The sequence below is a fragment of the Ammospiza nelsoni genome, chromosome 26 (genome assembly GCF_027579445.1).
Source record: "Ammospiza nelsoni isolate bAmmNel1 chromosome 26, bAmmNel1.pri, whole genome shotgun sequence".
NCBI classification, from domain to species: Eukaryota; Metazoa; Chordata; class Aves; order Passeriformes; family Passerellidae; genus Ammospiza; species Ammospiza nelsoni.
In genome coordinates this window covers 1,020,198-1,041,937 of record NC_080658.1, presented here as the reverse complement: position 1 = coordinate 1,041,937, position 21,740 = coordinate 1,020,198, and the positions used below count along the sequence as shown (strand labels likewise).

Sequence of the window (21,740 nt, the reverse complement as noted above, 5' to 3'; positions counted from 1 at the left end):
CAGCGGATTTGGCCTCGCGTCCGTCCAGCTCCAGGTGTTTCCTGCCCGCTCCGGGCTCTGCAGGTGCTGCTGGGGCTCCCAAAACCCGGCGGTTCCCAGCCCTGCAGCCCCAGGTCCCGCTGGATTTCTGCTGGAAAAGCCAAATCTGGAGCCTCTGAGGAGCTCGGGGCCGGCTGCTCCCGGCTCGGCCCGGGAAGGGCTGCTCGGAATTCCCTCTCAATTCCCTCTCTCAGTTCCCTCTCAATTCCCTCTCTCAGTTTCCTCTCTCAGTTCCCTCTCTCAGTTCCCTCTCAATTCCCTCTCTCGCAGCTCCTCCGCGCGATTCAAGCCGAGCCAAGGCTGCCGTTTGTTCTCCGTCACGGGCGGAACATCTGCGAGCCACATGGAGCCGAGTTCACAGCCAGGAACGCCACGCTGGGGCCAGGTGGGACCGGGCTGGAGCTGCCCGGGGCCGCCGTGCCCACCCGGGGCTGCCGTGCCCACCCGGGATTGGGATGCCCACCTGGGTTATTCTGGGATGCCCACCCAGGGTTTGGTTGGGATGCCCACCTGGGTTTGGTTGGGATGCCCACCCAGGCTTTGGTTGGGGATGCCCACCTGGGTTTGGTTGGGATGCCCACCTGGGTTATTCTGGGATGGTCACCCAGGGTTTGCTTGGGGTGCCCACCTGGGATTGAGGTGCCCACCCGGGTTTTTTGGGGATGCCCACTCAGGATTTGGTTGGGGTGCCCACCTGGGTTATTCTGGGATGGTCACCCAGTGTTTGCTTGGGGTGCCCACCTGGGATTGGTTGGGATGCCCACCTGGGTTTTTTGGGATGCTCACCCAGGGTCTGTTTGGGATGCCAGCCATAATCCCAGCGTTTTAACGGGTTTTTATGGGATCATCGCTGGCACCGCAGCCCCAGCGGGATGGGAAGGGGTGACTTGCAGGGGACAAGGGCCACCATCCCTGGGGACATTCCCGGAGCAGACAGTGACAGCACTTGCAGGGGACAAGGGCCACCATCCCTGGGGACATTCCCGGGAGCAGCCGCGGGATCCCACAATTAATTTACCGCAGCAAGTGGCAAATCCAGATGTTCTGCTCAGGCCCTTGCATAAATCCCCCCTCCTCCTCCTTCTCCTCCTCCTCCTCCTCCTCCTCCCGTGCTGGGGACACCGAGGTCACGGCCTGCCGTCCCCGAGCCCCATTCCTGCCACCCCTGTGCCCGGTGCCAGCCTGGGAACCATCCCAGAAAATTCCCCAGCTCTGGAAGAGCCCAACCAGGTCTGCCCCATCCCACTGATCCCATCCCATCCCATTGATCCCATCCCATCCCATCCCTGCCCTGGATGCAGCCTGGGGAAAGTGGGGAGTGCTCTGGGAAATCAGTTCCAAGGGGAGATTTTCCCATTAGGGTGGGGCTGTGATTCCTACAGGGATGGGGTCAGTTGTCCCATGGAAATGGGGCTGTGATTCTTGTAGGAATTTGGGGCTGTGATTCCGTGGAAATTGGGTTGTGATTCCCATAGAAATGGGCTCAGTTGTCCCATGGAAATGGGGCTGCGATTCCCCTGGAGTTGGAGTTGTTATCCCATGGAAATGGGGCCCAGCTGTTCTGTTCCTACAGGGATGGGGCGATTCTGGTGTGGGTGGAGCAGGGAAGGTGAATTCCCATTGGGATGGGGGACTCAGGGGACACAGGGGACACGGGGGACATGGGGGACACAGCATTGTCCCCCCTGGTGCTGCCCAGGGCCTCCCGAGCTCCCACTGGGGCTGGGATGTGCCCCCAAATCTCCAAGCACCCCAAAAGCCCCAGGACAGGAGCGACCCAGCTGTCCCCAGACGCCCCCAAACCCGCTGCCATCCCCTCGGGGTGTCCCCCCTGTCCCTGCGTTTCCCTCCCTGATTTCCAGGCCTGCAATTCCTCCCTCCCCGTTCCCTTTTCCCGTTCTCCCCGCGTTCCCCAGCCCATCCATCACCCTGCCGGCAGCCGGGGGCTCGGGATGGATCCTCGGGCCCTTATAAGGCGAGAGCCGGGCCGGGCTGGGAAAAACAAAGCCCGGAGAGAAAGCAGGGCCGGGCAGCTCCCAAAACCCCGGGGAGAAAAGCCCGGGAACGGGGAACGGGCGCGGAGGGAGGACAGGACCACGCCCAGCAGCGTTATCGATCGTTATCAGTGATTGATCCGTCCCTGGGGGGCCGGCGCTGCTTTGGGAGCCCATTGATCCCGGGGCTGCCGCTGCTGCTGGATCAGGAATTTCGCTGCCCGGAGGAAACGAACGAGTGTCAGCGGGGATGAGCCGGCCAAGAGGAGATTTTTTATTTTCCTTGGCTCAGGGCTGCGCTTTTCGCTGCGTTTGTCTCTCGTTTGGGGGTGGGGATTGGTTTTAATTGACTCAGAGCTCGGCTGGAGGAGAACGAGATAAAGGAGGAATGGAAGGGGGATGAAGAGGAGGGAGCAGAAATTAAATAGAGACGAAATAGAAATTCAATAGGCAAAAAAAAAAAAAAAAAAAAAAAAAAAAAAAAAAGAAATAAAATAGGAAAAATTAGAAATAAAATAGAAAAAAATAGAAATAATTTTTAATCGGGAAAAAGATAGAAATTTATATTAGGAATGTAAATAGGAATAGAAAATAGGAAAAAAAGAAATAAAATAGAAATAAAATAGAGGTGAATTAGAAATAAAATAGAGATAAATAGAACAGATAAATGGAATGGAATAGAATAGAATAGAATAGAATAGAATAGAATAGGATTGAATATTCCCTCAGGAAGGGCCCTAAAACAAACCCTCCAATCCCACTGTGCAGCCCAGGGCAGATCCAGTGGATTTCTGGGCAATTTCAATTCCAGCTGCTGGCTCAGCCGTGCCTCAGTTTCCCCCGTGGAAGTGGAGGTGGGAATTTCGCCTCCGGGTGGGAATTTCGCCTCTCCAGAGCCCCTTCCCAGCAGTGCCCGCCGCAGGAGGAGGGAGCTCTTTCCCCAGCCCTGATGAGGAAACTTAATTGCTGCCTTCATTACTTATGCAAATGAGCCGCGAGCATCTGCGGGAGCGGCGCCCCGGCCCCGCCGCTTCCCTCCCCCCAATTACCGGGTTTATTTTAATTCCCGCTGTCGCGGCGGGCCGGGGCAGCTCCGGGGGGATTCTCGGTGCGGGAAGGGCCGCGGGAGGGGCGGGTGAGACTTTGCCAAGGGTCGGGAGCCGGCATCGATCGGGCCGGGATAATCGGATTGGGGCGGGCCCGCTGGAATTCTCCGAGCCAGCAAACAGCCGGGAGGAAATTGGGTAAAAGCAATTTTATCCTGGCGTGAGGGAGGGATTTAATGAGGGCCGGGACGTGACAGCGACGGGGAACGTGCCCAGGGGGCAGCGGATCCAGCGCGGAGAGGGGAGAGGCTCCTGGAGCACCCGGGGCTGTCTGGGGGGTTCAGAGAGGGATCCCAGCGCTGGATTTGTGGGGAGATGGATCCCTGAGAGCCCTCAGGGTGTGCACGGAGCTGTGGGGACATGGAGAGGTCCCGTGATGGGCTGGGAGGCTCTGCCTGCCCCATGGAATTGTCTGTCAGCCCCATGGGATCCTCTCCCAATGCCATGGACTGCCCTCTGATCCATGGATCCATCCATCCATCATCCATCCATCCGTGGATCCATCCATCCATCCATCCATGTATCCATTATCCATCCATCCATCATCCATCCATCATCCATCCATCCATCCATCCATCCATCCATCCATCCATCATCCATCCATGGATCCATCATCCATCCATCCATCCATCCATCCATCCATCCATCCATCCATCATCCATCCATCCATCATCCATCATCCATCATCCATCATCCATCCATCCATCATCCATCCATCCATCATCCATCATCCATCATCCATCCATCCATCCATCCATCATCCATCATCCATCCATCCATCCATCATCCATCCATCCATCCATCCATCCATCCATCCATCATCCATCCATCCATCCATCCATCATCCATCATCCATCCATCCATCCATCATCCATCCATCCATCCATCCATCCATCATTCATCCATCATCCATCCATCCATCATCCATCCATCCATCCATCCATCATCCATCCATCCATCCATCCATCCATCCATCCATCCATCCATCCATCATCCATCCATCCTCCATCCATCCATCATCCATCATCCATCCTCCATCCATCCATCCATCCATCCATCCATCCATCCATCCATCCATCCATCCCCATTCCCCCTCTGTTCTTTCCCGAGTTTTCCCCTCTCCCTGTCCCTCCCCACCCAGGATAATCCAGGTCAGACCCTGCTTCCCTTCCGTGGGCTGTGACCCCCAGATTCTCCATCCCAGTGGGCTCCGGGGGTCTCTCCCTGCCCGGTTTCGGCCCCGGGCCCTCCCGGCAGCCCCGGTGAGACCCGAGCCGCGCCCTGGCAGTGACGGACGGGCCGGGGGCGCTGCCCTGCGGATCCCCCGCTCCTAAAGCCGCCCCTAAAGCCGCTCCTAAAGCACCCCCGCTCCCAGGCCGCCAGCGCCGGGGATTTTACTGCAGCCTCTCGAGGTCCCATTTGCCCTGGAACCCATTTCCACGGCATGAATCACCGGGCGGAATGAACTCAATTAGTCCAGACAGAGGCAGCAGATAAATCAGGGTCCCATTAGGAAACCTGCCGGGTAATTTATGGCCCCGAGCGGCAGCGCTGGCTGTCTCCCTTCCCTGCCCATCTGCAGCCGGCTCCGGGACCGCGGCTCCCTCTCGGCACCGGGGGTGCTCCGGGGATGCTCCGGGGGTGCTCCGGGGGTGCTCCGGGGATGCTCCGGGGATGCTCCGGGGATGCTCCCGGGATGCTCCGGGGATGCTCCGGGCCGGTCCTGCCCTGCCCGGCTGACCCAGATCGGATCGTGCTCCTTCATTCACCCTCCCTGCTCATCCATCCCGCGCCGGCTCGGGAGGAACCCGGAGCCTTCCTGGAAGTCTGGGCTGGAATTTCCCCGGTTCCCGCTCCTCGGGGCTGCTCCGGGGGCTCGGATCCCCCTCAGCAGCCGGGGATGAGGGCAGGGGGCCGGGAAGGGGCTGGGTGGGCTCGTTCAGGGAGGTCAGCCCGGATTTGGGGCTCTCACCCTCCCTGGGGAGGTTCTGGGCGCTGGGCAGGAGCCGGAGCTGATTTTATCAATCGTTACCAATGGTTTATCAATCGTCATTACCGACCCAGCGGCTCCGGGCTCCGTGCAGCCAGGGAGGGACCGGGAGCTGCCGGGGACCGTTCCCGGTGCCGGGGACCGTTCCCGGTGCCGGGGACCGTTCCTGGTGCCCGGGACCGTTCCCGGTGCAGCAGCGGCGGCTCCATCCCCGCCCAGGGCTCGGGGGCAGCGCGGGGGCTCCCCCGCATCCCCCAGCCAGGATTTCCCAATGGGGCTCAAAAAGGAATTTTTGCCTCCCGGGCAAAACCCGCGCCCGGTGCTCCAAGGGCTGGGAATGCCACAGCTCCTTCCAAAAAAAACGTTAAAAAAAAGAAAATGTCGGGGGCTGCCTTTCCCCGGGGACAGTTCGGGTGCGGGGCTCGATCCCCTCCAGGCGACCGGAGGTTTTCCCGAGGCTTTTCCTGCAGCCAAGGGCAGATTTTGGGGGACACAAACCTTACCCCCATGGAGCCCTCCCTGCGCCCCAAAATCGCTTTTTCACCTTTCCCCCCCTCGATTCTCCGAGCGCGCCTGGATCCATCCCGCCCCCTCCCACCCTAATGGGAGTCAGGGGGGATTTGGGGGATCAATGGCCGGCAATTACCGCGCCCCGGAACCGGAGCGGGGCCGCCCGGGAGGCTCCCGGTGCCGGGGAATGGCAGCGCTGGGACGGAGCCATGCGGGAAGTGACGCCTGGGGAGCGCTGCGGGCGCATTTGGCACGGGAAGGGCCCGAGAAATGGAAGCGCCGGGGGGGCTCAGACAGGGCTGGGGCGGGCAAAGCCCCCCCGGGACACAGAAACCCCGCAGGCAGCACGGGCCGGCTGCTGGAGGAGGAGGCTGTGGTGGGGATGGGGGGAAACAGGGGGTGGGAGCCCGCCAGGAGTGACCCCCGATATCTGTGAGCCCCAAAGTCTGGGACACCCCTAATGTCCGTGAGCCCTGTTATTTGTGACCCCGATATCTGTGACTCCCATTATCTGTAACCGCCCGATATCTGTGAGCCCCAAAGTCTGGGACCCCCAAAGTCTGGGACACCCCCATCATCTGTGATCTCTATATCTGTGAACCCCCCCCCCCCCCCAATGTCCGTGTCCCCTGTTATCTGTGACCCCCATGTCTGTCACCCCCGTTATCTCTGGTCCCCCCAGTGTCTGTCACTCCCGTTATCTGTGACCCCCAATGTCTGTTACCCTCGATATCTGTGACCCCAAATATCTGTGACCCCGTTATCTGTAACCCCCGCAATGTCCGTGACCCCTGTTATCTGTGACCCCCAATATCTGTGACTCCATTGTCTGTAACCTCCCGTTATCTGTGACCCCATTATCTGTGACCCCCCTGTTATCTGTAACCCCCGTTATCTGTAACCCCCGATATCTGTGACCCCATTATCTGTGACCCCCCTGTTATCTGTAACCCCCGTTATCTGTAACCCCCATTATCTGTGACCCCCCCGTTATCTGTGACCCCCCCCAATGTCCGTGACCCCTGTTATCTGTGACCCCCCATATCTGTGACTCCATTATCTGTAACCCCCCCGTTATCTGCAACCCCCGATATCTGTGACCCCTGTTATCTGTGACCCCCCCGTTATCTGTAACCCCCGTTATCTGTGACCCCCCGGCCCCTCCCTGCCCGCCCCGCCCCCATTCCCAGCCGAGGGCCCCCCGCTGTCCCCCCCGTCCCCCCGGGGCCCTGCCCGAGGCACCGGGGGCTCCCTGACCCCGGCCCGGCTCCGGCTCCACAAAGCTCGGGATTGTTCCCCCCTGCGCAGACACAGGAAAACGGGCGGGGGGCGTTCGCGGGCATTCCTGCGGGGCCCGGGGGGGCTGCGCGTCCTGGGGGGGGCACAGCGACCCCATCCCGCCCCACTGATCCCATTGATCCCATCCCATTGATCCCATCCCATCCTATCCCATCCTGCCCTATTGATCCCATCCCGCCCCACTGATCCCATCCTATCCCATCCCATTGATCCCATCCCGCCCCACTGATCCCATCCTATCCCATCCTATCCCATCCCATTGATCCCATTGATCCCATCCCGTTATCCCATCCCATCCCATCCCGTCCCTCCCGCACGGGAATGAGCAGGGAAACGGACGGACACACGGACGGACACACGGACAGACACACGGACACACGGACGGACACACGGACGGACACACGGACACACGGACGGACACACGGACGGACACACGGACAGACACACGGACACATGGACGGACACACGGACAGACACACGGACGGACACACGGACGGACACACGGGCGCGGTCCCGGGGCGGGGCTGTGCCCGTGGCTCGGCGCTGAGCCCGGACTCGCCCCTCCATCGATCCCGAGCCTCGGAACGGGACCGGGAGGGACCCGCCGGGCTCACCTGGGGGCTCACAAACACCTGGCACTGATTGCGCGGAGTTAATGAGCAATTAACGGCGGCACCGGGAGCCGCGGCACGGCCCGCGCCGGGAACGGCTCCGGCCCCGCGGGCAGCGGCGGAGGCCGCACTGAGGGGACTGTGTCCGGTGGGGAGGGGACTGCGGCCGGCAGGGCAGGATTGGACCCAAACCGGGCAGGATTGGTCCCAAAAACCGGGCAGGATTGGAGATTGGACCCAACCCAGGCAGGATTGGTCCCAAAAACTGGGGGGGGATTGGTCCCCAAATCGGGGCAGGATTAGACCCGACAGGTGGGCAGGATTGGACCCGGGGGGGTGAGCAGGATTGGACCCGGGGGCGAGCAGGACTGGACCCCAAACCGGGCAGGATTAGACCCGACAGGTGAGCAGGATTGGACCCCAAACCGGGCAGGATTGGTCCCCAGATCGGGGCAGGATTAGGCCCTACTGGTGGGCAGGATTGGACCCTACAGGTGGGCAGGATTGGACCCGGGGGTGAGCAGGATTGGACCCAAACCGGGCAGGATTAGACCCTACAGGTGGGCAGGATTGGACCCGGGGGGTTGAGCAGGATTGTACCCAAACCGGGCAGGATTGGACCCGTCAGGTGGGCAGGATTGGATCCGGGGGTGAGCAGGATTGGTCCCCAAACCGGGCAGAATTGGTGCCCAGATCGGGGCAGGATTAGACCCTACGGGTGGGCAGGATTGGACCCACCCCATGAAGGATTGGACCCGGGGGTGAGCAGGATTGGACCCCAAACCGGGCAGGATTGGACCCAAAACCGGGCAGGATTGGACCCAAACGGGAAAAATGGGGGTTTTGGGGGATTTTAAGGCATTTTGAGGGATTTTGGGGGTCCCCCCTCCGGGCCTGGTTTCCCAGCCCCTGTCCCCACTTTCTCTCCCCTCCAGGTCAATTAAACCCGGCATTAAACCCGAGCCCAGCTCGGGAGGAAATCCAAAGAGCCGCGGCCGGGCCGGGTCAGAGGCTCGGGCGCTCACGCAGGGGACCGGCTCAGGATTCATTAAGTTCATTAACTCCCTTTTAATTGCAGCCCTTGCTGAGGACGCCGCGTTACCTGAGGGGATGTGGAGTTTTGCGGGGGAATGCGGGGTTTGGGGAATGCGGGGTTTGGGGAATGCGGGGTTTGGGGAGGATGCGGGGTTTGGGGAATGCGGGGTTTGGGAATGCGGGGTTTGGGGAATGCGGGGTTTGGGGAATGCGGGGTTTGGGGAGAATGCGGGTTTTGGGGAGGATGCGGGGTTTGGGGAATGCGGGGTTTGGGGAGAATGCGGGGTTTGGGGAGGATGCGGGGTTTGGGGCTGTGTGTTTTGGGGGGCTGCGCTTTTCCCTGACTCAGCCCCAATTTCCTTGGCGCTGACAATTCCCAGCTCCCGGAGCTTTCCCGAATAACGCGGCCGGTTCCAGATGGCGGAGTAAACCCGGTTTAGGGCCGGTAGACACCGGGGAGAAGCCCCGGCGAGCGGCGGGGACACCGGGCCGGCAGAACGGGACGGTCCCGTTCCCCCTGCGGGCACGGCACGGCACGGCCCAGCCCGGCACCGGGGGTTCAGCTCGGGGCTGTACCGGGTCAGAGTCACTCTCTCTGCGCTCCGGGACAATCCCGCTGCTCCTCGAACCCTCCGCGATCCCCCAAACCCAAACCGGGGCCGCACCGGGTCAGTCCGTGCTGGGTTCCGGGACAATCCCCGAACCCCCAACCGGGGCCGCGCCGGGTCAGGGTCAGTCCCTGTAGGGTCCGGGACAGTCCCCGATCCCCAAACCGGGGCCGCACCGGGTCAGTCCGTGCTGGGTTCCGGGACGATCCCCGTCCCCAAGCCGGGGCTCCCGGGGGTCCCGGTGCCCCCGGGGGTGTTGTTGTCCCCCCGGACGGAAGGCAGGCTGGCTTTACAGCGCATTAATGAATTAAGCTGCGCCGCGGGGCCGTGCGGACGGAGCTCAGAATGCGAACAGCCCTAACTCGATTTCTCTGACTTGCAAATCGCGGCGGGCGGCTCGGCCCAAATCACATTAGGGCCGCTTCCACTGCGAGCCGCGTCCTCGCTGGGCTTTAATGCAGTTTCGCTAATTGAATTGAAACGCTCCTTGAGCCTGATTCGGGTTTGTGCCGGGCGCGGGGCTGGGCCGGGACCCCCAGGAAGGGCTGAGACCCCTGGGCTGGGCTGGGACCTCCCGGATGGGCTCGATTGGGACCCCCAGGATGGGCAGGGACCCCCAGATCGGGCTGGGCTGGGACCCCCAGATCGGGCTGGGTTGGGATCCTTGGGAATGGCCGGGACCCCCAGGAAGGGCTGGGACCACCGGGAAGGGCTGGGCTGGGATCCCAGGGCAGGGCTAGGACCCCCAGATTGGTCTGAGACCCCCGGGCGCGGGGCTAGGCTGGGACCCCCAGGTTGGGCTGGGACCCCCAGGTTGGGCTGGGAGCCCCGGGAATGCCGGGACCCCCGAAGGATGGGGTGGGTGGGAGTGGGCTCAGCGCCAGCCCCACACCGCATCTGGGGTGGAGCCCCCCCACTCCTGGCATCCCCCGGAACCCCCCCGGGTCCCCCCCGGGCCCGGCGCGTTCGTGCCGCGGTTCGGGAGCAGCGGCGGGAGGAGAAGAGGCCGCGCTTTGTTCCCGTCCGTTCCCAGCCCGGGGGGCACAAAGGGCCCTTCTGGGGCCGCCCGCGCTGCCCGCCAGGAAATGCCCCCCAAAAACGGCACCGGGGGCTGGGGGGGCTCGGGGAGGGCTCGGGGGGTGCAATCCCACAGCCACCCCCCAGTAACGGGGTTCCAGCCCAATTTTGGGGTGCAATCCCACAGCCACCCCCCAGTAACGGGGTTCCAGCTCAATTTTGGGGTGCAATCCCACAGCCAACCCCCAGTAATGGGGTTCAGTGCTGGTTTGGGGTGCGGTTCTGCTGCCATCCTCAAGAACGGGGTTCCAGCACCAGTTTTGGGGTGCAATCCCAGAGCCACCCCAATAACGGGGTTCCAGCGCTGGTTTGAGGTGCGGTTCTGCTGCCATCCCCAAATAACGGGGTTCCGGCTCAATTTGGGGTGCGCTTCTGCTGCCATCCCCAAATAACGGGGTTCCGGCTCAATTTGGGGTGCGCTTCTGCTGCCATCCCCAAATAACGGGGTTCCGGCCCAATTTTCGGGTGCATTCCCACAGCCACCCCCAGTAACGAGCTCCCGTCTCAATTTGGGGTGCAATCCCACAGTCGCACCCCGAGAACAGGCTCCCAGCTCAATTTGGGGTGCAATCCCACAGCCCTGCCCCGTAACGGGGTTCCAGCTCAATTTTGGGGCGCGGTTCCGCTGCCGTGCCCCGGTAATGGGGTTCCTGCGCGGGATTTTTTTCCCGTTTTTCCCCGTTTTTCGGGGCTGCCGGAGCCAAAGGGAGAGCGCTGCTTCCCTCTAGCGGCTCCGGGCACGGGAGGGGACACGGCCGGGAATGTCCAGGAAGGACGAGGAGCTGCTGGAAAGGGCCCGAGGGAGGGCACGAAAATGATTTTGGGGTCTGGAGCAGCTCGGGTGAGGAGAGACAGGGAGCCGGGCCCCGTGAGACTGGAGGAGGGAAGGCTGAGAGCGGCAATATCCTAAATTTCTATGGAAATATCTGAAATATCCGCGGGAATCTGTCGCTGGAGAGGGGGTCCCGTCAGTGCGTGGAAATAACCTCGAATATCCATGGAAATAGCTCGGATGTCCGTGGAAATCTGTCACTGGAGAGATTCCCACCGACGCATGGAAATAGCGCCGATATCTGTGGAAATCTCTCGTTTTGGAGAAGGGATCCCACCAATGCATGGAAATATCTCAGATATCGATGTAATCTCTCGTTTTGGAGAAGGGATCCCACCAATGCATGGAAATATCTCAGATATCCATGGAAATCTCTCGTTTTGGAGAAGGGATCCCACCAATACATGGAAATATCTCAGATATCCATGGAAATCTCTCGTTTTGGAGAAGGGATCCCACCAATGCATGGAAATATCTCAGATATCGGTGTAATCTCTCATTCTGGAGAAGGGATCCCACCAATGCATGGAAATATCTCAGATATCCATGGAAATCTCTCGTTTTGGAGAAGGCATCCCACCAATACATGGAAATATCTCAGATATCCATGGAAATCTCTCGTTCTGGAGAAGGGATCCCACCAATACGTGGAAATATTTCCAGCAGGTGTCAGACCCTGCTCAGCGGCGCCAGCACGAGGAGCAATGGCCAGAAATCAACCACAAGTCCCACCCCTGGGCAGGAGGCAGAGCTGTCCATGGAGGGTGGCCGGGACAGGTGGCCAGGAAGGGTCTGAGGGGTGCCTTGGACATTCCAACCCCACCCGTGTCACCTGCTCCAGGTGACGCTGCCTGGGCAGGTGACCCTGCCCGTGTGACCTTCAGAGGTCCCAGCCCGTCCTGGCATTCTGGGAGCGGGCAGCGCTGCCCCCACAATGGTCCCCGTGTCCCCACGCATGTCCCGTGTCCCCCACGTGTCCCGTGTCCCCCTAACGTCCCTTGTCCCCGCACGCCCCCCACGTGCCTTCCCCCGCCGGGACTACATCTCCCAAGAGCCCTTGCGCGCAGCGCGCCGGCCCAGCCAATAGCGCGCGGCCTTGCTCAGCCAGCGGGGCGCCGCGGGGCACACCGGAATTCATAGGCGGGCCGGCAGCGGGCACGGCGGCTGGGGACTACATATCCCAGAGAGCCCCGGGCGGCGCGGGCCAATGAGGAGCGCGCGTCTTGCAGCGGCGCGCAGGCGCGCTGGAGGGGGCGGCCGCGGATTCATGTGGAGGTCAGCGGCGCGGCGGGAGCGGCGGCGGGAGGGAGGGCGGGCGGCGGTGGGTCCGGGAAAACCGGGGAACCGGGAAAACCGAGGGAAGCCGCGGGAGCCGAGCCGAGCCGCAGCCTGAGCGGGGCGGGCAGGGTGGGCACAGCGAGGCCTTGGCCCCTGGGGTGCCCGTGCTGGGGGCTAGCGGCCTAGGAGGGAGCGGGGAGGGGAGGCTGGGGAGCGTGCGGGGCCGGGACGGGCGGGAGACCCGGGGGTGTGGGGGCACGGGAGAGCGGGGCAAGGCCCTGGAGGGGTCCGAGCCCGGGGAGGGTCACGGGAGGGAGACCCCCGGGGCTGGGGAGACCCCGGTGCGGTTCGGGGCTCTGGGCAGGGGTCGCAGCCCGGCGCGGTTTTGTGGCCTGGGGCTCTGGGCAGGGGTCGCAGCCTTTCCGGTGAGGTTTGAGCGTTCTCTGGGTTTGCAGGAGGGCTCCGGAGCGGGGGCTGCAGCGCTGAGATGGCTGCCAAGGTGTTCGAGAGCATCGGGAAGCTCGGCCTGGGCTTGGCCGTGGCGGGGGGAGTCGTCAACTCGGCTCTTTACAACGGTGAGTGGGACAGCCCTGATCTCCTAATGCTGTGTTTCTGTCCAGACCCCGACCTCTCGGTGCTTTTACTGCCCCGTACAAACAGACCGGGAGGTTCTCCGTCCAAAAGTCACGGAGCTGCTCTGTGAGGAGCAGACTGGGGGGCGCCTGCGGTTTGTTGTCCAAACCACGCTGTTAATTAAGCCGTGCTGTTAATTAAGTCGCCAAGCCCCAGGGCAGCAGCACAGCAGCCCTGAGCGCTGTTTCTTTGCCCCGCAGTGGACGCAGGGCACAGAGCTGTGATCTTCGACCGCTTCCGGGGGGTGCAGGACGTGGTGGTGGGCGAGGGCACCCATTTCCTGATCCCCTGGGTGCAGAAACCCATCATCTTCGACTGCCGCTCGCGGCCCCGCAACGTGCCCGTCATCACCGGCAGCAAAGGTGGCTCTGGGGGCTCTGGGGACACCGGGACATCCAGGGGCTCCAGGGGTTTGGGGACACTGGGTCTGGGGGCTCTGGGGACACCGGGACATCCAGGGGCTCCAGGGGTTTGGGGACACTGGGGACACTGGCTCTGGGGGCTCCAGCAATGGGGACAGTGGCTCTGGGGGCTCCAGGGGTTTGGGGACACTGGGGACACCGGCTCTGGGGGCTCCAGCAATGGGGACAGTGGCTCTGGGGGCTCCAGGGGTTTGGGGACACTGGGGACACCGGCTCTGGGGGCTCCAGCAATGGGGACAGCGGCTCTGGGGGCTCCAGGGTTTGGGGTTTATCCTTCTGCCCCCGCCGTTGTGGTCCCAAGGGCCAGAGCCCAGCTCATTGTCCATGGGGGGGTTTCCTGGGAGCTCCCCCCGCCCCTGCAGCTCCCTGAGGGCGCTGTGCTCCTGCTGCAGACCTGCAGAACGTGAACATCACGCTGCGCATCCTGTTCCGGCCCGTGACGGCGCAGCTGCCGCGCATCTTCACCAGCATCGGCGAGGACTACGACGAGCGCGTGCTGCCCTCCATCACCACCGAGATCCTCAAGTCCGTGGTGGTGAGCACGCCCCGGGCCCCGCTGGCACGGAGCGCCCTGGAATCCTGGAGTTGCGGCCTGGCTTGGGTGGGAGCTCGTCCAGTGGCAGCCCTGCCGTGGGCTCCCGGCCTGGCCTTGGACGCTGCCAGGGCTGGGGGCTCCAAACCTCCCCGGGAGGCTTTCCCTTTCCACGGGGAAATTCCTGCTGCTGTCCTCGCTGGTGCAGCCTGGGGCTGTGTCTGCTCACTGCCTGCTCCTGGCAGTGTCCGTCCCATTCCCACCTGTTCTCAGCAGTGTCCATGCCCTTCCGAGGTGTCCGTCCCCTTCCGAGGTGTCCGTCCTACTCTGTCCTGTTCCCAGTGGTGTCTGTCCTGTTCCAGCCGTTCCCAGCAGTGTCCATCCCGTTCCCAGAGGTGTCCATCCCATTCCATCCCGTTCTCAGTGGTGTCCATCCCGTTCCGAGGTGTCCATCCTATTCCATCCTGTTCCCAGTGGTGTCCAGCGTGTCCCAGCTGTTCCCAGCAGTGTCCATCCCATTCCATCCTGCCCCATCCCGTTCCCAGCAGTTTCCCTCCCGTTCCCAGTGGTTTCCATCCCGTTCCCAGCGGTTTCCACCCTGTTCCATCCCGTTCCCAGCAGTTTCCATCCCGTTCCCAGCAGTTTCCATCCCATTCCCAGCAGTTTCCATCCCATTCCCAGCAGTTTCCATCCTGTTCCATCCCATTCCCAGCAGTTTCCATCCTGTTCCATCCCGTTCCCAGCAGTTTCCACCCCGTTCCATCCCATTCCCAGCAGTTTCCACCCCGTTCCATCCTGTTCCCAGCAGTTTCCACCCCGTTCCATCCCATTCCCAGCAGTTTCCATCCCATTCCCAGCAGTTTCCATCCCATTCCCAGCAGTTTCCACCCCGTCCCACCCCATTCCCAGCAGTTTCCACCCCGTTCCCAGCAGTTTCCACCCTGTCCCACCCCGTTCCCAGCAGTTCCCACCCCGTTCCATCCCGTTTCGTGCCGTTTCAGGCGCGCTTTGACGCGGGCGAGCTGATCACGCAGCGGGAGCTGGTGTCCCGGCAGGTCAGCGAGGACCTCACGGAGCGCGCGGCCACCTTCGGCCTCATCCTGGACGACGTGTCCCTGGTGAGCCCTGCGGGGACAGGGGGGGACCCCTGGGTGGCCAGAGCGTGGTGGGCTGGACACTTGGACATGTGTGGCTGTGTTTGGAGGGACATCATGGTCACAGCTCTGCTGTTGTCCCCGTGACCTTGGGCAGCCCTTGGTGGCCTCAGCCCTCCCTGTGCAGGGGTTTTGTGACCCCCCAGGAGCTGCTGAGGGGGATGGATTGGGCTGCAGGGGCTTTGGGATGGGGGGCAGCTCCACAGGCAGCCCTGGAAGCACCACGAGGGACAATCCCCACTGGGACAGCAGAAAATGCCCACTGGGACAGCAGAAAATCCTCTCTGGTTCCTGTGCTGAGCTATCCAGGGAGGGAGCTCTGCCCTCCCAGCTCCCTTCAGAAATGAAATCGATCCTGCTGGGAGCAGAGGGTGGGCAGGAAGCCTCTGAAGAAGGTGACTTTGTTTCTGCCAAAGGGGACTTTGGACACTTTGTTTCTGGAGCTTCCCCCTCCGTGGGTGTGGGATCCCGGTGGGATTTCCCTCAGGGATCCCGGTTTCTGTGGCTGTGGCACTGTCCCTGCCGTGACCCGGTTTGGGTTTGGTTTGTGCCCCCAGACCCACCTGACCTTCGGCAAGGAGTTCACGGAGGCGGTGGAGATGAAGCAGGTGGCGCAGCAGGAGGCAGAGCGGGCCAGGTTCATCGTGGAGAAGGTACCTGCTCCTTCAGGAGGTTGGGGATCACCTCTGCCGTCCCCTTCCCTCTCCAGGGGTTTTTCCTTTAATATCCCGTCCCAGCCTCCCTGGAGTGCTGACCAGAAATGTTTTTTCCTCGATACACAACACAAACCCAGCTGGAGAAGGCTCCTCCTTGCACCCCTCAGTGCTGATTGCAGCCATGCTCGCTGTTTGCTCCTGGCTCATCCCAGGTTTCCTCCTGGCTCATCCCTGCTTGGATCCACTCTGGATCATCTCTGGAGCGCCCAGCAGCACAGTGGGCTTTTCACTTCTTGTGTCAGCTCAGATTCCAGCTGACTGCAGGCTCTGGGTTTGGGAGCTGCCAACAAGGATCTCTGGGTGGGACGGAGAGGCCGAAAATTGTTGTGACCTTATTTCAAAAGTTCCACACCTTCTCAGTGATTTCTCATGGACAGCTCCTCACAGCACTGACTCCTTCTTCATCACAGCACAGCCAACACACTCCAACTCTAACCTCAACCACCTCCCCACTGTTTTGTAGCACTCTTCTTATTGCTGCAGCCTATTAAGGGCAGCCCTGTTCCTAATCTTTGGTGAAGAGTACAGCTGCAACTCCTCAGGTGTGAGACCTTCTGCACTACCTTTATTCCCTTACATTCTATCCCTGCTCAGAAAATCACCAAAATTCAGCCCGAAATTGCCTTTTTTTCCTTTCCCCACAGCAGGCAAACAGGTTATTTTCAACCCCACGGTTTAAAACTACAACCAAAGCCCTTTCACCTGCCGTGGCCGGGGGAAGCCCCGCGGGGCGGCGTCCGTCCGTCCGTCCATTCCTGTTTTTTCCCCGCTCTCCCCGCAGGCCGAGCAGCAGAAGAAGGCGGCGGTGATCTCTGCAGAGGGCGACTCCAAGGCCGCGGAGCTGATTGCCAACTCGCTGGCCACGGCGGGGGACGGGCTGATCGAGCTGCGCAAGCTGGAGGCGGCCGAGGACATCGCGTACCAGCTGTCGCGCTCGCGCAACATCACCTACCTGCCCTCGGGACAGTCCGTGCTGCTGCAGCTGCCCCAGTGAGCCCTGCCCGCCTGGGAAACGCCGGCAAACGCAGGGGCAAGAAATCAGTGCAGTTTCCTCGCGGAGGAAACGGAAATTTGGAAATTGGAGGGATTTTTGGGGTGGTTTTTTGTTTTTTTTTTTTTTTTTTTTTTGGATGGGTAATCAAATAAAAGTGAGCGCTCGCGACACCAGGCCTGCGGTTCCTCCCCTGCGCTGCCCTCGGGGACTCTGAGTTTGGGAGTTCAGGAAAATTTGGGGATTGAGAAGGTGAGATTTGGGGATTCAGAAGGTGAGATTTGGGAATTCAGAAGGTGAGATTTGGGGATTCAGAAGGGGAGATTTGGGGATTGAGAAGGTGAGATTTGGGGATTCAGAAGGTGAGATTTGGGAATTCAGAAGGTGAGATTTGGGGATTCAGAAGGTGAGATTTGGGGATTCAGAAGGAGAGATTTGGGGATTCAGAAGGGGAGATTTGGGGATTCAGAAAGTGAGATTTGGGGATTGAGAAGGTGAGGTTTGGGAATTCAGAAAGAGATTTGGGGATTCAGAAGGTGAGATTTGGGGATTCAGAAAGGGAGATTTGGGGATTCAGAAGGTGAGATTTGGGGATTCAGAAGGTGAGATTTGGGGATTCAGAAGGTGAGATTTGTGGATTCAGAAGGTGAGATTTGGGGATTCAGAAGGTGAGATTTGGGGATTCAGAGAGATTTGGGAATTCAGAAAGAGATTTGGGGATTCAGAAAGAGATTTGGGGATTCAGAAGGTGAGATCTGGGAATTGCCCAAACCTCTGCGGGCAGTTGGAGCAGCAGGAGCAGTTGTGCTGGGATGGAGCCCAGGCGAGTCCCTGGCCATGGGCGCTGCTCCCATCAGGGCTCAGAGCTGCCTCGGTGCCTTCAGCCCGGCTGCGACAGGGATGCTCAGGGCCCTCGGCCACGCCAGAGCTCCAGGTGTCACCTGAGACACCTCGGCCCAGGGCAGGGGCTCTGTGGGGGTGACAGGAGCACAGATTCCCTCTGGCTCTGCAGGACACCCCTCTGGGGCTGGAGACCTCTCCTTCCCCCCCGAGCTGTCCCTGTCCCCTCCTGTGCCAGGGGCAGGAATCCTCTGTGCCATCCCTGCTCAGGGAAGGGGAGCTGTGAGAGGGTGACATTGTGTAACCAGCCCTCAATAAATGTCACAGTCCCAGGGCTGGCACCCTGGGTCCTTGGTTTTCTTTGTGCTGCTGTCTCAGGAGAGGTGAGGGTGGGCTGGGTCCTGACACCTGCAGAGCCTGGGGTGTGAGTCTGGCTGGATTTGTCATCAGGTGAGAGCACCTGGGGCAGCCTCTGGGGCACCTGGGGTCTGCTGGGCACTGGGACGGGCACCTGGCCCTGCTGCAGCTGCCCCAGGTGAGACAGGGACCAAACCCGGGACAATTCCTGATCTAGAGCGGGTTGGAATGATCACTCAGGTGAGACAGGGACCAAACCCGGGATAATCCCTGCCCTGGAGGGAGCTGGAATCATCCCCCAGGTGGGGCAGAGCCCTAACCCGGGACAATTCCTGATCTAGAACGGGTTGGAATGATCACTCAGGTGAGACAGGGACCAAACCCGGGATAATCCCTGCCCTGGAGGGGCTGGCAGCTCAGGGAGAGCAGGAGATGGGGAGGAGTTTCCTCACCTGTGTGATGTTTGTGCCCAAGGGGATTCAGCAGAAAATGCCCTGGGAAAAACAGAGCAGGAATTATGTGGAAAAGAGCAGGAATGACATGGAAAGAGCAGGACTCACGTCCCAGGTCAGGCTGGGAGATGGGCAGCGACCCTCAGGGCCAAGTTTTCATTTAATGATTGCTCCAGCACGGACTTTAGAACTTCCCTGTGAGGAATCTGTACTTTGAAAAGGCAAAAAAAAAGGACAAAGCCGAGTCTAGCCAAAGGGGAATTTAACTTTCGGTGTTTTGTGCAGGGGCTGCTGGCTCTGATGGTGCAGTGGTGAGAAGGAACAGCCCCAGATGGAGCTGCCAGCGCTCCCCAGCACCAGGAGATGCTGCTGGGTGTGAGCTCGCTGCCTGCAGGCAATTAATCTTTAATTGTGCTTTTACACCGGGAAAGGGAACAAGAATTTCCTCTGCAGTGACACAGAGGCCTCAAAGCCTCCGTGGTGGCTCCCAGGGCTTCCTGTGGCAGCACCCGGCAGGAAAATCCCTTTGTTCCCCTTCTGCTTCCCCTGGGCGTCCTGAGCAGCTCTGGAGATAAACCTGGGGCTGCCAGCACCATCTGTGCCTCAGTTTCCCTTTCCAGGATCTTTGAGCGGCTCCCAGGGCTCTGCTCCTTCGGGGACGGAGAAATTGTCCCAAAGGTGTCAGGTCCAGGCTGTGCCCAAGGCAGAACTGGCAGCGTCTGGGGCCCCACAAATCACCAGGCACGGGGTGAAGGGCCAGGGATGCTCCAGGAGGCTTCCCAAGGATCCTCCCGTCAGATTTGTTCATTTCTGAGTGAGAAGATCTGTTCTTCTCTGAGTGAAGGGATCTGTTCTTCTCCAACTGAGATCTGTTCATTTCTGAGTGAGTGAGATCTGTTCATTTCTGAGTGAATGAGATCTGTTCTTCTCTGAAATCTGTTCATTTGAGTGAGATTTGTTCATTTCTGAGTGAGATCTGTTCATTTCTGAGTGAGTGAGATCTGTTCTTCTCTGAGATCTGTTCATTTGAGTGAGATTTGTTCATTTCTGAGTGAGATTTGTTCATTTCTGAATGAGATCTGTTCATTTCTGAGTGAATGAGATTTGTTCATTTCTGAGTGAGAAGATCTGTTCTTCTCTGAGTGAAGGGATCCGTTCTTCTCCAACTGAGATCTGTTCATTTCTGAGTGAGATCTGTTCATTTCTGAGTGAATGAGATTTGTTCATTTCTGAGTGAGATCTGTTCATTTCTGAGTGAGATGTGTTCATTTCTGAGTGAATGAGATCTGTGCCCCTGAGTGAGATGTGCTCCTTCTGAGGGGATTTGTGCCCCTCACGTGAGGGGATCTGTTCATTCCTGAGTGAGATCTGTTCTTCTCTGAGTGAGATCTGTTCATTTCTGAGTGAGATCTGTTCATTTCTGAGTGAGGGGATCTGTGCCCCTGAGTGAGATCTGCTCCTTCCGAGGGGATTTGTGCCCCTCACGTGAGGGGATCTGTCCATTTCTGAGCGATGCCCTCTCCCCACGGGCGCTGCTGACCCCAGCAACGCCCCGGATCTGCTCCCTCAGCAGCCCCAGAGGCTCCACACGCCCCGCAGGTGGGGGCAGCGCGTTCTGCTGCGTCCGCAGCCCTCGGCCCAGCACGTTCTCCCACTTCTGCTGTGCTTTTTCCAGCCTGACAGGCCCTAAGCTGCTTAGACAAAAACAAAATCTGGCTTGTAGGGGAGGCCAATGCCACCCACAGCTGAGGGGCTGCAGGGGCTCAGGAGGAAATGGAGATTTTTGTGTCACCTTTACCTGGCGCAGGAGGGGTTTTTAACTCTGGGGAGAAGGACCCCAGGGCCAGGGGTGACCCAGGGAAATGGGGCTGACCAGGACCCGTGGCTCTGGGGCAGGAACTGTTTGAGCAGAGCTGCAGGGGCTGGGTTGGTTCCCCTCTCTCTCGCTCAGGGATGGATGGGAAGATGAGTTCCTTGTTTTCCTCATGCCAGGAGCTCCAGGACATTTGTCCCTGCTGCCCTTGGTGGCTGTGGCTGATGGCTCTGTGCTCCTTTGCTGCACGCTGTCCCTCAGATCCCGCGTGTGGAAAAGGGGCTGTCACTGCTTCTTGTGCACTCACCTCCCAGGGAACAAAAAAAATCCCCAAGATTCTTCTTCCTTCCCTCTCCAGGGCAGGGAATCCCAGCACATCCTCACCCAGAGTTATCCAGCAGCAGCAGCACCTGCCCCAACACCACTTTCCCTGCAGGAGCGGCACTGCACGTTGGGCTCAGATGGAGCAGCGTCCAGGCACCCCAAGGTGAGCACGTCCAGCAGAGACTGGGACAGCTCCGACTGGGTCAGCGTGTCCCCCTGTGCCCCAGGAACAGCTGGGCGAGGAGGAGAGCGGGCAGCGTTGTTCTGCTCCCGCCCCGGGGCTTCCCCAGCCCGCCCTGCCCCTTTAACTCCATCCTGAACTTTGCCTCCGTGAGCCCCAATCCCCGCTCGGCACGGGCAGCTCCGCTCTGGGCTTTGTCCAGGATCCGGAGCGACTCAAACCCTCTGGAATTCGGCATTTGCGACGCCGGGGGAGCGAGGCCGCCGAGGTTTTTTCGGCAGAATCTCAAACCCGGCGCCCTCCGCTGCTGGGGGCGTTTGCAGGTGAGGAAACAAGCCCCAGGTGGAGGTGGTGGAGTGAAGGGTTTAGGAGAGGAACGCGAGGCTGAGAGCAGCCCTCGGGAAACAGCAGCGCTGCCCTTCCCCCTGTGGGCTCCTGCCGCTCTCGCTCATTCCTCCACGGCTGCCAAACCCAAACCACAGCAGCGCCGTCCCCTCCTACACGGCCCCAGCGGCGGTTTTGGGGCCGCGGCCGAGGCTCGGCAGCTTCCCAGGGCAGCTGGCACCTGGAGAAGGCAGTGCCAGCCTGGTAAGGGACAGCTCCGTGTCCCCCCACGTCACCCCGGAGCCCCGCACCTGTCAGCAGCTACCTGCCACAGGTGCTGCTCCTTGTCACGGCGCTCACCTCACTCATCACGGTGTAATCACCAAACCGCAGGGGAGTCAAGTAGTTATTAGCGTGTTAAGAGGAGAGAAAGTTTGAGCAAGCGGGAGCTGGGGTTTGGCACTGACCGGTCTGGCTCCTGCAGAGCGCTGAGGGGCTCAGGGCTTCACCTGGGCCTGGCTTAGGGGCTTCAGGGCTTCACCTGGGCCCGAGGGGCAGCTCTGAGGGCAGGAGCCATCCCCGCCAGCCCTGAGAGCCCCGGGGCTCCGTGAGGGCTCGGCCC

The 21,740-nt window shown here is 60.6% G+C and overlaps 1 protein-coding gene across 1 annotated transcript; it reads left to right on the top strand.

Annotated features, from left to right (window-relative positions):
• Positions 1 to 12,350: 12,350 nt before the first annotated feature.
• PHB1 (prohibitin 1) lies at positions 12,351 to 16,984 on the top strand. The gene is made up of 7 exons (XM_059488974.1): positions 12,351 to 12,376; positions 12,835 to 12,954; positions 13,213 to 13,374; positions 13,827 to 13,969; positions 14,968 to 15,084; positions 15,678 to 15,773; positions 16,618 to 16,984. The coding sequence occupies exons 2-7, from the start codon at positions 12,867 to 12,869 to the stop codon at positions 16,828 to 16,830; spliced, it is 819 nt and encodes a 272-aa protein (XP_059344957.1). The 5' UTR covers positions 12,351 to 12,376; positions 12,835 to 12,866; the 3' UTR covers positions 16,831 to 16,984.
• Positions 16,985 to 21,740: the final 4,756 nt, after the last annotated feature.